This window comes from Artibeus jamaicensis, unplaced genomic scaffold (genome assembly GCF_021234435.1).
Source record: "Artibeus jamaicensis isolate MK-2021 breed Jamaican fruit bat unplaced genomic scaffold, CSHL_Jam_final contig_685, whole genome shotgun sequence".
NCBI lineage: Eukaryota > Metazoa > Chordata > Mammalia > Chiroptera > Phyllostomidae > Artibeus > Artibeus jamaicensis.
In genome coordinates this window covers 17,638,669-17,653,996 of record NW_026521924.1, presented here as the reverse complement: position 1 = coordinate 17,653,996, position 15,328 = coordinate 17,638,669, and the positions used below count along the sequence as shown (strand labels likewise).

At 37.1% G+C, this 15,328-nt stretch overlaps 1 protein-coding gene across 8 annotated transcripts in view; it reads left to right on the top strand.

Moving 5' to 3' along the window:
- NCOA6 (nuclear receptor coactivator 6) overlaps positions 1 to 15,328 on the top strand; it is a 95,400-nt gene that overhangs the window by 27,856 nt on the left and 52,216 nt on the right. For all 8 annotated transcript variants that reach the window (XM_053671011.1, XM_037164655.2, XM_053671007.1 and 5 more), the window contains 3 exons: positions 2,395 to 2,500; positions 10,228 to 10,509; positions 13,583 to 13,738. In XM_053671011.1, coding sequence (XP_053526986.1) covers positions 10,275 to 10,509; positions 13,583 to 13,738 — 391 coding nt within the window. In that variant the 5' untranslated portion in view covers positions 2,395 to 2,500; positions 10,228 to 10,274. The remainder of the gene's footprint in view (positions 1 to 2,394; positions 2,501 to 10,227; positions 10,510 to 13,582; positions 13,739 to 15,328) is intronic.

Sequence of the window (15,328 nt, the reverse complement as noted above, 5' to 3'; positions counted from 1 at the left end):
TTTATACCTCTTCTATAATGTTTAATAGTCTTTTCCCATTCAGCAATCCACTGACTTTTAGGCTGAAAATATGTATTTTTGTCATGTTAAGGAAGTGTTTGCCTATTCATGTTTATTTGAGGGGGTTGTTGTGATCAAGAAGGGTTGTCAAGCCCTGGCTGGTGTGGCTCAGTGGATTGAGCACCGGATTGCAAAGTAAAGAGTTGCTAGTTCAATTCCCAGTCACAGCACATGCCTGGGTTTCAGGCCAGGTCCCCAGTAGGCAGTGCACAAAAGGCAACCACACATTGATGTTTCTCTCCCTCTTTCTCCATCTCTTTCCCTCTCTAAAAAGAAATAAATGAAATCTTTTTTTTTAAAAAGGGTTGTTGAATTATGTCAGATGATTTTAGTATCTGTGGTGATGATTATATGACTTTTTCTCCTTACCTTCCTTGCATTCCTAGAAGAAACTTCACTTGATCATTATGCATGATTATTCTTTTAATGTACTGTTGATTTAGAAAGCTTGCCTCAATATAAGAGAGATTGAGCAATATAGGAGAGATTGATTTGCTATCCAGATAGAGTTTTCTGCTCCATAAAAAAATTAGGGAGTTTTCTTTCTTTTTGTATACTCTGGAACAGTTTTAGATCATTAGACTTATCTGTTCTCTACGGGGTTAATAGTGTTTCCATTCTGTACTAATTAATTAGTCAAATATTGCACATTTAAAAAATTTCTGCCATGCACTCATTGAGAACTGCTAACATAGATATGAGCAAAAGCCTAAGTAAAGTAGTCTCTGTGGTCCTTTTAATTTCCTTTGTGTCTGTGGCTTTCTTATTTCTTATTTTATATATTTGGACTTTCTCCCTTTTTTACTCACTAGATTAAGTAGTGTTTTAACCATTTCTCCCAATGTACCAATTTTATTTATTTATTTATTAGTTCTAATGCTATTCTAATTTCTGATTGATTTATGCTTTCATCTGTATTAATTCCTTCATTTTGCTTTCTTTCAATTCACATTATCAGCTTTTTCCCTAACTTTTTGCGTTGGATGTTTAATATATTTTTGGTTTTTTTTGATAAAGGTATTTATTGCTATGAATTTTCTTCTTTACTGATTTGGTTGTATTTAGGTTCCAGTATGTAGTGTTTTCCCTATTATTTTCTAGAGATCTTGCATGTTTAACACAAATCCAACATTTTGTTGTTTTAAGGTAGAAAGTCCTTTGTATTTTATTTTATTTTAAGTTTATAATTTTTGTGCATGGTCATCAGAGTATTTGATTATCCTATTGTTACTTTTTGGATCTATTGAACTTTTCTTTAAAGCCTTTCTTGAAGGTTAATTTTTATTAATGTTCTATGGAGACTTAACAGTGGCTTTTTTTAAATTAAAAAATAATAAAGGGGCAGTTTTTCCCTAACTGTTTATTAATGCTTAGTACATATATCCATCTAAAATTTTGAGATCATAAAATCAGTAATTGCCAATAATGTAAAAGCCATAACAGCCAAGTTAAAGACATTGTATACAGGTAGTATCTTTTTAATTTTTTTCAAGGGCATGCTTACTGATTTTAGAGAGAGGGGAATGGGAGGGAAAGAGAGAGGAAGAGAGACATGAGTGTCAGATAGGTAAACATTTGTCAGTTGCCTCTAATACATGCCACATCCGAGACCAAACCTACAACCCAGGCATTTGCCATCACAGGGAATCAAACCTGCAACCCTTCATGGGACAACACTCCAATCAACTGAGTCATACGGGCCAAGGCCAGATAGTAGTATTAAGTGGGAATTTTTTTTAAGTATGCCAGTATTATGTACTTGCTATGCATAATTTCTGTGTGTATAATGAGGAATACTTTAGAACTTAAACTGAAAATTTAATGAAAAATGAAATGTATAGGTATTGGACATAAAGTAGGGAAAAAGTTACATCTGTACTTTTTGATGTTTAAAAATGAATTTTGAAATTCTGTTAGAAGTGAGTTTGTTATTTAGTGTGTATACATATTTTGGTTTTGGCACCAAGTATCTGCAAACAGTGTGGCATGATACTAATTTATTTTAATTTGATGGATGCATAAATGACAGTATAGGGAGGGCTCTAATGCTTCGGGTCCAAGTTTCATAATTCTTAAGTGAAACTGGTATAAGTCCCTGAGTTTGCTTCTGTGTTCTGAATGCTTGCTGGTGAGTAGTCTAAGGTCTCAGAAAAAAGACACATTTTGTAGACTGAAAGAAAATCCTATTTTAATATTGTCTGGATATATCTAAGTTGACTTGATAACTTGTGATATTTATATTACATTATATTACCTTCTTTGCAAAAACAGGTTACCTGTGTAACTTTTATGTAATATTGTAACTTTTTTCTTCTTTTTCTCCTTCTTTTTTAGAATTTTTATTTGGTGGCTACCTTGAAATATAGGCCCGAAAAATGCCAGCTTGTTTGGATGTAGAAGATGACTTGGATAAATGATAAAAATTAAGAAAGACATTTTGGTGAGTGCAACCTTATGTGAGAGACTGGGTATGGCTTGGCTTGATTCCAGTCAGTGGAATTACTCTACCAAAGTTACATAGCAAGTAAAAAAACTATTTCCTTCATTATCTAGTGTTTTGTCAAAGAAGAAGATAATCCTTCAGCTAGATATGAAAGACATCAGCATATTTAATGAAGCCAGAATTCACTAAGTTTGAGTACCTTCTGTTCTTCTAAAGACCTTGCTTAATCCCTTTTTTCTTGGGAAGTCCGCACACATCCCCAAAGGCACATCATAACACTTAATAAATGCATTTTAAATATCAGGTCTCCTCCAGCAGTATACCAAACCCACTTAGTTCACTCAGGCCTAGTACTGAACTAGTTAGTTATATAAGTCATACATGGATTGTATGACAATGGATTTAATTAGACATTGAAAACTGATGGCTGTGGGCCATATAAAGCTGCAGTATGTTTCATGTGGTCTATAAAGTATTTTCCAAAAATGTGAATCTCTTTTAAAAATCTGGAGATTTTGCTGAAGGAAGGATTTTAGTCTTACAATTCAGAATATCTACTGTTTCTTGGCCTGTACAACTCCTGTCATCCCTGCCAACCCCAAAAGAAAATAAGCTGGAGCAAAGTTGTCAGTGCCTAGCATAGATGGGTGTTGGAGTTTTCTCTTGCCCAAACCATTCTTACAATATGTGCAAATGCATATGATACCCAATGTTGTTCTTCTTTTTAAAAAATTAATTAATTTATTTTTAGAGAGAGGAAGGGAGGGAGAAAGAGAGGGAGAGAAACATCAATGTGTGGTTGCCTCTCAAGTGGCCCCTACTGGGGGACCTGGCCTGCAACCCAGGCATGTGCCCTAAATTGAGAATCAGACCAGTGACATTTTGGTTCATAGGCTGGCACTCAGTCCACTGAGCCACACGAGCCAGGGCCCAATATTCTCCTATTTATTTTACCTGCTGGACTCCAGTAGATACATGAGTTTGTGATATCTGAAATAGAGAGTAGTGTCTTATCTTTTGCTCAAATGGTGGCCAAGTCAAATGATTTGAATAGCCTGTGACAAAATTTTACCTATTATTCAGCTGCCTGCACCAGATAAAAATTCTGAAGAGAAAGAACTGGTGCACGTAGCTGAATACATAAAAATACATATGAGATATATATATTATTTATTTATTTTATCCTACTGTGCTTTGGAAGATGTTCATAAGTAAGCCTCTAAGCCTTTTTGATATCTAGTCAAGTTTTACTTTGGAGCTTTTTCCTTTTTTTTTTTGGTAAACTTTATTATGAACAGTTTTACCCAGATATAAAAATTATAGTACAAATAATACCTAGATACCCATAACCTGTAGTTAACCATTATTAACATTTTGCCATATTTGCTTAATGTATTTAAAAGTAAATTATAGGCATCATGATATTTCATTGTTAAATGTTTCAGTATGCATCTTTTTTTTTTAAATATTTTATTTATTTATTTTTAGAGAGAGGGGAAGGGAAGGAGAAAGAGTGGGAGAGAAACATCAATGTGTGGTTGCCTCTCGTGAGTCCCCTGCTGGGAACTGGCCTGCAACCCAGGCATGTGCCCTGACTGGGAATCGAACCGCGATACTCTGATTCGCAGGCCCGCGCTCAATCCACTGAGCTACGCCAGCCAGGGCTCAGTATGCATCTCTTAAAAAACAGTAAGAACATTGTCCAGTATAAGCACAATACCATTATTGTCACACCTAACAAAATTAGTAATATTTTCTTAATTATCCCAAAAATATGCTTTACTTTTTTAAAAGATTTTATTTATTTTTAGAGTGTGGAGAAGGGAGAGAGAAACATTGATCAGTTGCCTCTCATACACTTCCTGCCTGGAGACCAAATCTGCACCCCAGGCACCTGGCCTGACCAGAACTGGCAGCCTTCACTCTGCAAGGTGATGCCCAACCAGCTGGGCCACACTGGTCGGGGATGCTTTACATCTTTTTTCAGACCAAGACCCAATAAAAGATCATGATTTTTAAATCTCTTAAATATCTTTTAATGTAGAATACAGTTTTACCCACCTCTTTATTTCCCCCTTATCACACTGACTTATTGAAGGGGTCAAGCCTTTGGAAATCCTATACTTTAGATTTGTCTCATTATTTGTTCATGGTATTAAGTTGTTCTTTTTTCTCCTGGTAAAAACTTGTTAGATTCAGGTTAAACATTTTCGGCAAGACTATTTCATAGGTAATACTGTGCATTTAAAACTGTACATAGTTTCTGGTTGTTCCTCTGTTAATGATGTTAAGGTTGACCATTGTGTTTAGGTGGTGACAGGTCCTTCCGTTGTGAACTTGCAGTTTTCCCATTGTCAAGCAGCAAGTCTGGGATGATACTTCAACATCATGTGAATATTCAGTTGTGTGTCAATTTTTCACATAGTGTTTTATCTTTACTAATGATCCTTGCCTGCATTATTTATTAGGGATTTCAAAATTATAAATTTTTTTAAATGATAAAATTTTTTTACATTTAAATTGACATTCTTCTATAATAAAGGGCTTTTCTTCATCAGCTGGAGCTGTTTGGCTTCCCTGAAATATTTATCCTGAAATGATTTCATTTGGAAATCTATTTTATTCTACTTTGAAAATGTAGCATAAATAATATGCTTGCTTTTTTTTTTTAAGATTTTATTTATTTATCTTTAGAGGGGAATGGAAGGAGACAGGGAGAGAGATATCAATGTATAGTTGCCTGTTGTGTGTCCCCTGTGGGAACTGGCCTGCAACCAAGGCATGGTCCCTGACTGGGAATTGAACTTCGATCCTTTGGTTCACAGGCTCAATCCACTGAGCTATACCAGCCAGGGCTATGCTTGCTTTTTAAATTTCTCCTGGATACCACATTTGTTCTTAAATTATTCATAAAAAAAATTAAAAATCCCCAATAAAAAGTGAAATCAGTAGGTAATCTAGAAACTTATTATGTGAGTAAGCAAGATAACTGGTAGTTAATCTTAACAAACCCAGAGAAATAGCACATACTCTTTTGTGATGTGATAGATGATTGTAAGTGAACAAATGAGTCACTTTTTAAAAAAATGTTTTATTTTGCCCTGGCTGGTGTAATTCAGTGGATTGAGCACGGCCTGCAAACCAGACAATCGCGGTTCAATTCACAGTCAGGGCACGTGCCTGGGTTGCAGGCTGCTTCCTTGCAGGCCAGTTCCTAGAAGGGGACGCACGAAAGGCAACCATACACTGATGTTTTGCTCCCTTTCTCCTTCCCTTCCCCTCTAAAGATAAGTAAATAAAATCTTAAAAAAAAAAGATTTTATTTATTTGGACTTCTGGCCAAGATGGAGGCATAGGTAGAAATACTGTGTCTCCTCATACAACCAAGTTTAAGGACAACAAAGTTTTAGTAACAAAAACGCAACCAAAATACAGAAAATTGAACTGTACAGAAGTCCGACAGCAACAAACCATTTAGCTAGACTGCTAAGAGGGGCAGAGCCAGTGGCTGGCAGAGTGGGGTTGCACAGGAAGAATCAGCGGGACCAACTCTGGAGCACAGGCGGCAGTTGGCAGATCCCAGGCATGGGGTGGCAATGGACGAACCCAGTGAGGGCGTGGGGCAGCTGGCTGACTGTGGTCACACATTCCCATGCAGATAAACCAGGTGAAGGAATGAGCAGTGAGACAGACGGGCAGGCCCCAGCAGCTTGCAGGAAGCAGCAGAGGGGACTGCTATTACCCCTTCTGACTCTACCCCCACATACAGCATCACAACCCAGTGATTGGGTCGCCCCGCCCTGGTGAACACCTAAGGCTCCGCCCCTCATATGTGACAGGCGCAAACAGACCAAAACATTATGGCTCAAAAACATCTCAAAGCCCCAGAGCCAATAATTCCAAGCGACCAAGAAATAGCCAGCCTAACAGATGCAGTTCAAAACACTGGTGATCAGGATGCTCACAGAACTGGTTGATTTTAATCATAAATTAGAGGCACAAATGAAGGCTAAACTAATTGAAATGAAGGGAAATGCACAGGAAACCAATAGTGATGGAAAGGAAACTGGGACTCAAATCAAGGGAGTGGACCAGAAGGAAGAAAAAAACTACCAAACAGAAAAGAATGAAGAAACAAGAAAAAAAATGAGAAGAGGCTTAGGAACCTCCAGGACATCTTTAAACGTTCCAACATCCGAATTATAGGAGTACCAGAAGGGGAAGAGGAACAATAACAAGTGGAAAACTTATTTGAACAAATAATAAAGGAGAACTTCCCCAATCTGGCAAAGGCAATAGACTTCCAGGAAATCCAGGAAGCTCAGAGAGTCCCAAAGAAGTTGGACCCAAGAAGGAACACACCAAGGCACATCATAATTACATTAGCCAAGATTAAAATGAAGGAGAGAATCCTAGAAGCAGCAAGAGATAAGGGGACAGTCACCTACAAAGGAGCTCCCATCAGACTGTCAGGGGATTTCTCAAAAGAGACCTTACAGGCAAGAAGGGGCTGGAAAGAAGTATTCCAAGTCATGAAATCCAAAGACCTACATCCAAGATTGCTCTATCCAGCAAAGCTTTCATTTAGAATGGAAGGGCAGAGAAAGTGCTTCTTAGATAAGGTCAAGTTAAAGGAGTTCATCATCAGCAGGCCCTTACTATATGAGATGTTAAAGGGACTTATCTAAGAAAAAGAAGATAAAAAATATGAACAGTGAAAGGACAGCAAACTCACAGTTATTAAGAACCACACCTAAAACAAAAGCAAACTAAGAGGACAGCTAGATCAGGATCAGAACCATAGAAATGGAGATCACATGGAGGGTTAGCAACAGGGGAGTTGGAGGAGAAGGGAGGAGAAGGTACAGAGAATAAGTAGCATAGACAGTAGGTAGAAAATAGACTGGGGGGAGGGCAAGAATAGTATTGGAAATACAGAATCTAAAGAACTTGAGACTCATGGACATAAACTAAAGGGGGGAATGGTGGGGGAGGGGTATGCAGGGTGGAGGGGAATGAGGGGGGGGAATAGGACAGCTGTAATGGCATAATCAGTAAAATATATTTAAAAAAAACAAAAAAAAAGATTTTATTTATTTATCTGTAGAGGGGAAGGGAAGGAGAGAGGGAGAGAAATATCAGTGTATGGTTGCCTCTCATGCGTCCCCCGCTGGGAACTGGCCTGCAACCCAGGCATGTGCCCTGACTGGGAATTGAACTGCGATCGTTTGGTTCACAGGCCCACACTCAATCCACTGAGCTACGCCAGCCAGGGCACAAATGAGTCTCCTGATATAGTCAACTGTAATCTGTTTTCTCTCTCCAAGAGTCAGTTGCTGAACTGCATTTCAAACTCAAAAATTAGTCATTATTTTTATATGAATTCCTTATTAATAGATTTCAAGTGGAATTAATGAAGTTATCTAGAAGTTTCTTTTTTTTTTTAATTTTATTTTTTAGGATTTTATTTCTTTATCTTTAGCGGGGAAGGGGAGGAGAGAGAGAGAGAAATATCAATGTATGGTTGCCTCTTGTGTGTCCCCTGCCAGGAACTGGCCTGCAACCCAGGCATGTGCCCTGACTGGGAATCGAACCGTGATACTCTGGTTCACAGGCCCACGCTCAATCCACTGAGCTACACCAGCCAGGGCTAGAAGTTTCTTTAAAACTTTTTTTGGAGGGAAGTTCAGCAATTTTTTTCATAGGTTTCCTTTCAATTACTTGTTTTTTAAGCAATTGCATAGTGCCCATAGTACTGCTAAACTGGTAATTCCTGAATTTAAATGAGCTGACTGTGTGTCTGCCAGCAAAGGATTTTCCAAATCTTAATGCACAGCCTTCATGACATGATCAATGACCACTTAGAAGACTATCAAAGTCCAGGTTTTTTAGTTGGTTTCCTTCTTTACAATTAAAGATGCTTTTGGAAAACATTTCTTAAATTTTAAATTCTCTTCTTGCAGTCATTCCAGCCTAGGAACAGCTGCTAAATAGCTGCAGTTTTTCATGCAGTTTAAGCAATCACTCTTTTTCCTGCTGTGAACAGCAGCTTATAAGCCCTAAAAAATCTTTTAAGTTTTATTTATTTACCTTTAAAGTTCTTTAAACTCTATAGTTCTATTTTCTAAATGCCATTGTTTCTAAACCACCCACATCACACTATTTCTTAGTAATGGTTACTATACCAGAATATAAGGTACACTAGTTAGATATAAAACATTTTTCCCCATATTTACTGATAACAGGACTTTTGCCCCTGTAAGATTGCTTAGATTGGTTTTTGGAAAGCCTTTGTTCTTGATGTTTAGTGGCTATTTCAAAATGTAAAAGTTAATACATTTTTCCACTTATTCAAGTAATATAACCATATTACAGCATATTTAGTTGTGTTTTCCTAATGAACTTACAGCATATTTGGAAAATAAGAAAATGTATCAGCAATCTTACCAAATTAGCACAATTAGTGTTTGCATTTTAGTGGATTGATTTTCAGTCCTTTTTTCTTACCCATCTTAAAAGAGAAACAAAACATAGTTATATTATTTATATAAGGAATTCTTTTAAGTTAGATTTGTGTGAGGTTTTTATATTTCCATGATATTTTTGCTTAACACAAATGCTGAAAATTAATGTCCATGCATTCACCTTTGGGTGAAGAATGTGATCTTCAGTCCCAAATTTAATGGAGGAAATAGCCACATGGTATGTGATCTTTAGTAGTTGTACTCTTCAGTAAGCCATAACTGAATATAACAGAAAATGTGACTTCTCTAGATCCAAAAGTTAAAAAGTAATTTACTTCTATCCTAGACACAGTTCTTTGCCTCTGTAAATATGTGTTAAGCATTTATTTTCTTTGCAAAAAATATTTTAAATGTTTCTGTTTTGTTTTAAAATCATTATTTTCAGCCATATCATTATTAATAGTTCTTTAGAAGTTGTTTAAAATGGTCCACATATCCCTGGCTGGTGTGGCTTAGTGGATTGAGCACTGGCCTACAAACCAAAAGATCACCAGTTTGATTCCTGGCCAGGCACATGCCTGGGTTGCAGGCCAGGTCCCCTACTGGAGGCATGTGAGAGGCAACTGTTGGATGTTTCTCTCATATATAGATGTTTTTCCCCTCTCTTTCTCCCTCCCTTCCTCTCTCTCTAAAAAAATAATGAATAAAATTATTTTTAAAATAAAATAAAATGATCCACATAAAAGACTTTAAGATTTTAGGTAGTTCTCCCGATACTTTTAGTTAGATCAAGTTGTACTTTGAAGGTTAGAGAAGGAGGAGGGCTTTAGAAACCTCGGCTTCTCTGTAGCTTTTGTCAGTACAGGAGTTAGGGAAGTTGGGATCTTGTGTTGTAGGGTGCACCAAAGGCTAATAAAAGTTAATTTTCAAAAAATACTTGTTTTATTTTCTTGTGATCTCTTGTTCCCTCCTCCTCATATTCTAGACTTACAAAAAGGTAGCACATAACAGACAGAAACATTATAACATAATAAAAAGGAATTTTATTTAAAACTGGTATAAAACAAAATAAAACTGGTGTATTTTTATTTCTAGTATCTTTGAACACTAATTATGTGATAGCTTAATTAAATGGTTTATCCTCTCCATAATTTCTTAATTTTTATAGTACTTTCTTATTGAGAAATAACAGTTTTCACAGAACTATACATTGTTGATTATAAAATTATGCATTGCAATGCTTTTTCTCTCTTTTCAAAGGTTTTCTTATTTTCCACTTGGCACATGCTTCTGGAATAATATTCACCATGGTTTTGGATGACCTTCCAAACTTAGAAGACATCTATACTTCCTTGTGTTCATCAACAGTGGAAGACTCAGAGATGGATTTTGACTCTGGACTAGAAGATGATGACACAAAAAGTGATAGTATTTTGGAGGATTCCACAATCTTTGTGGCCTTCAAAGGAAATATAGATGATAAAGACTTCAAATGGAAATTGGACACAATATTGGAGAATGTGCCCAATTTGTTACACATGGGTAATTTAATTATTTTTTCCCTCTAAGTGTTTGACTTTCTATGGTTATTTTGAGTTTTACAAGGTAAAATTTTGCTGTACTGATTTGAAAGACTGATTTTAATTGTGAAATTGGAATTTTAGGATTTTTCTTTTTTTTTTTTTAAGAAATGCGGTTGTTTTTCTTCTAAGTATATGGAGGAACTGAACTTAACATAGCAACACTTAAATAACCTGCTGTAGTGGATAGAAGTAATTCTCAAGACCCAAATATATTTATTGTTTTTAACTCACTGGTTTTCAGTTTCCTTGCCTATAAAATGAAGAGGTTAGACTGGATCTCTAAGGCTCCTTAAAGCTTACAAAAATCTTTTATTCCATGGTTCTACTTAAAGTATACTTGAAATTTGTTCTTTTAAATTTTAGATCAGAGGCTACCTGGATCTAACCATCAGCCACATGTTATAGCCCACCTTCATTTTTTTGTTTTGTTTTTTATTTGTGTTTTACATAAAATCCATGTTTTGATTTGTCTTTTAAAATGGAAAGATTTGATACCATCTAGCTCTCCCTCTGTGCCAGACGGTGCTGAATGGCAGCTGCGACTGAAGGCAGGCCTTCACTGCACCACAATTCTCATTTAGTCTCGCGTCACTCACTTAGATTCTCTGTCTTGTTCTTGTGGGCTTTTGTGGTTTTAAACCTTGATTTAGATGTTCTCCGTCTCTTCTGGTCAGCACAGTTATCTAATAATCCCTTCAAACATAGTGCAAAGCCTAGGTTTTTAGCCTTTTACCACAAATCTTGATTCGTTCAAGTGCTCATTAACTTTTTTAGGTTTGGGGGTTTTTTTCTTTGAGATTTGATATCAGAAGAGAAGCTGTTTTTTTCCCCCAAGGACTTTTTTTTTACTGTGTTATGTAAGACTTCTTTATAGTTATGGATTATTTAGCATAGAAATAGGGGATTTTATATGTTAAAGTTACAGTTATCACCATCATTATGACCATAATCACAGTCATAATATATCATATTATAAGGACCCTGCTGGGCCTGAAATTGTTCATTGATCGTAGTTACCCACATTTCCCCCCTTGTTTCTAAATTGCTGAGTCAGTTTGATTTTGGCTTTTAAAAAATTTACTGAACCCAGACTTAGTGCTGTTATCAGTTTATATTCTTGGTACAAAAAAGTATTTTAAGTCATAGCTTCTCAATATGATGGAAATTTTAAAAACTTTTGATAAAATATGACTATGGTATAGACAAGGATTTTTCTGCAGCCATATCACAAGTATATATAATATCATAAGCATATTTGTTTGTCTAGACCATGTAGATTTCAGTACTTGTCATATTGGGAAAAAGCTCTGTAGCATCTGTACTCTATGGAATGAGGATCGCAACCTTCCTGCCTTTTACTGTTCAGAGGCATAAGTGCCATGGAAAGGAAATTGACCTGAGAATCAGAGCTGGATTTTAATGCCCCCCTCTGAAGCTGCTAGGTAGCCACTGGATCCTGGGCCAATCACTTAGCCTCTCTGGGCTTCATTGACCTCGCCCGTAAAATAGACTTGGACTAAATATTTCCTAATCCTTTCTAAATTTCTGTGATTATATTACCTCCCTGCTTTTAGCAAGTAGTCTCTTTTCCCATATTAGAACAAATGAACTTCATTGTCTGGGTAACTTAACTTTCAATGTATCATGGTTTCGAAGTTGGCAGGGGCTTGAGTAAACATATAGGCATTTCCTCCTATCCATGGATATTTCTTACTTTGAGAACAGATTACCCATATGACCATTTTCTTAACATTACAATGTAAAACTGAATAGAGGGTACTAAAGATCAAATTTAGCTGAGTTTTAACAAAAGGGAACATTATTTTGTCTGGCATTGATGGAAAAAAAGTCTTTTTATCTGCTAACTGGACCTGGGATCTGCTTTCCATCTATAAAATATAATTATGAACAGTATTACCTCTTCATTCATTAATGTTTATATCTTCTTTTAAAAACATGTCCTGAAGTTTGCATCGACTCTTCAGACTTGCTAAATGTAATGTTTTCATATACTAACTGAAGCTGGGTTGTCAAATTTATGTTGGTTTCCCCTTCAGTTTGGTGTGCTTCAGTGGAAGTTCTACTCTTGTTTAAAGTAGAAAAAGATTTGCCCTGGCTGATGTGGCTCAGTGGATTGAGCACTGGCCTGCGAACTGAAAGGTTGCCAGTTTGATTCCCAGTCAGGGCACAGGTCCAGGTAGCAGGCCGGGTCCCTGGTTAGGGGTGTGCAAGAGGCAGCTACACATTGATATTTCACTCCCTCTCTTTCTCCCTCCCTTCCCCTCTATCTAAGAATAAATGGAAAAAAAAGAAGAAAAATATTTAAAAATCAAAGATACAAAGAATCAAGACTTAACACCTCCATAAACCAAAGCATTTATAGGACATTGGAAGATACATTTGCTCTCTGTCTCAATAATTGTCTTCCATAGGGATGCGTAGTGAATATTTACATGAGTATTAAAATTTCAAATACTTACCTTTTGTAAGTAAATCTACTAGTATCCCTTATAGTGCTGTTTCTTTAAATAAGCTGCATATCCCTTAGTCTTCTACAGTTGGCTTACCTGCCAATTTAATTTTTATAGAATTTAACTTAAAATTGGAGACTTCAATGTTGTCAACTTCTCAGTTCACATACATTGAACTGAGCAGAAAACATTATTCTGTCAGTTTAAACTTAACCTGTCTCTTCCCTCATATTTCTTACTCCATCTTGCTGCTTTCTATTCATTCAGTTTCTATGGTGTAGCAAATCCTGCACTAAGTTTTTGGCACATATTGTCTCGTTTATCAGTCACGCTCTTATGAAAGGTAACTTTTGGAAAGATGAAATAACTTGTTCATGGTCACCCAGATGCAAGTGGTAAAGAGATTGAATTTGAAGTCTAACACCAAAGCCTGAGCTCAGCTGCTCCAAGCTAGTGCTCCATCTCGTTCTTTTACTTTGTTGTTCGTGTATGTGTGTGTGTGTTTCATGCGTTCTGGTGGCCAAAGATTACTAATACTATTCTGTTTCTTTCACAACCAAGAATCCAGCAAGCTAAAGGTACAGAAGGTAGAGCCCTGGAACAGTGTACGTGTGACATTCAACATCCCCCGGGAAGCAGCGGAGCGGCTGCGAATCCTGGCTCAGAGCAACAACCAGCAGCTTCGGGATCTGGGGATTCTCTCCGTTCAGATTGAAGGTGCCTATCTGTACCTAAACTATAACAACAGTGGAATGTAGCATGGTTTCCTGTGCTACTTGTTCCTCTGAAGTTTCAGAATGCCAAGTAATTTATGTAATCTGTGCTCTATGTTTATAGCACCTTAGTGTGAAGAGGGATTGAGGCTTTGGTTGGGTCCTGATGCTTCAGCATCTGTAGCCTGACTCCATTCTTTTTTTTTTTTAAGAAGTAAAACTGTCTTTATTTATTTTTTAATATGTTTTATTAATTATGCCATTAGTTCTATTTCCCCCCTTCATTCCCCTCCACCCTGCACACCCCTCCCCCACCCCCCCTTTAGTTTATGACCACGTGTCTCAAGTTCTTTAGATTCTATATTTCCCATACTATTCTTGCCCTCCCCCCTATCCATTTTCTACCTACCATCTATGCTACTTATTCTCTGTACCTTCCCCCTCTTCTCCTTCTCCCACTCCCCTGTTGCTAACCCTCCATGAGATCTTCATTTCTATGGTTCTGCTCCTGATCTAGCTGTCCTCTTAGTTTGCTTTTGTTTTAGGTGTGGTTCTTAATAACTGTGAGTTTTCCGTCCTTTCACTGTTCATCTTTTTTATCTTCTTTTTCTTAGGTAAGTCCCTGTAACATTTCATATAATAAGGGTTTGGTGATGATGAACTCCTTGAATTTGACCTTATCTGAGAAGCACTTTATCTGCCATTCCATTTTAAATGAAAGCTTTACTGGATAGAGCAATCTTGGTTGTAGGTCCTTGCTTTTTATGACTTGGAATACTCTTTCCAGCCCCTTCTTGCCTGTAAGGTCTCTTTTGAGAAATCCCCTGACAGTCTGATGGGAGCTCCTTTGTAGGTGACTGTCCCCTTATCTCTTGCTGCTTCTAGGATTCTCTCCTTCATTTTAATCTTGGGTAATGTAATGATGATGTGCCTTGGTGTGTTTCTTCTTGGGTCCAACTTCTTTGGGACTCTCTGAGCTTCCTGGATTTCCTGGAAGTCTATTTCCTTTGCCATATTGGGGAAATTCTCCTTTATTATTTGTTCAAATAAGTGTTCCACTCGTGGATGTTCCTCTTCCCCTTCTTTCCCTATAATTCAGATATTGGAATGTTTATAGATGTCCTGGAGGTTCCTAAGCCTCTTCTCATTTTTTTGAATTCTTGTTTCTTCATCCTTTTCTGTTTGGTCATTTTTTTTCCTCTTTCTGGTCCACTCCTTTGATTTGAGTCCCAGTTTCCTTTCCATTACTATTGGTTTCCTGTGCATTTCCCTTCATTTCAATTAGTTTCACCTTCATTTGTTCCTCTAATTTGTGAATATAATCAACCAGTTCTGTGAGCATCCTGATCACCAGTGTTTTGAACTGTGCATCTGAAAGTTTGGCTATTTCTTCATCACTTAGATTTATTGGCTCTGGGACTCTGAGTTGTTCTTGAGCCATGTTTTGGTCTGTTAGTGCCTGTTACATATGAGGAGCGGAGCCTTAGTTGTTCACCAGGGCAGGGCCACCCAGGTCACAGGTTTGTGATGCTGTATGTGGGGGCGGGGTCAGAGAGAGACAATGGCAGTTCCCTCTGCCACTGAGGCCTGCGCG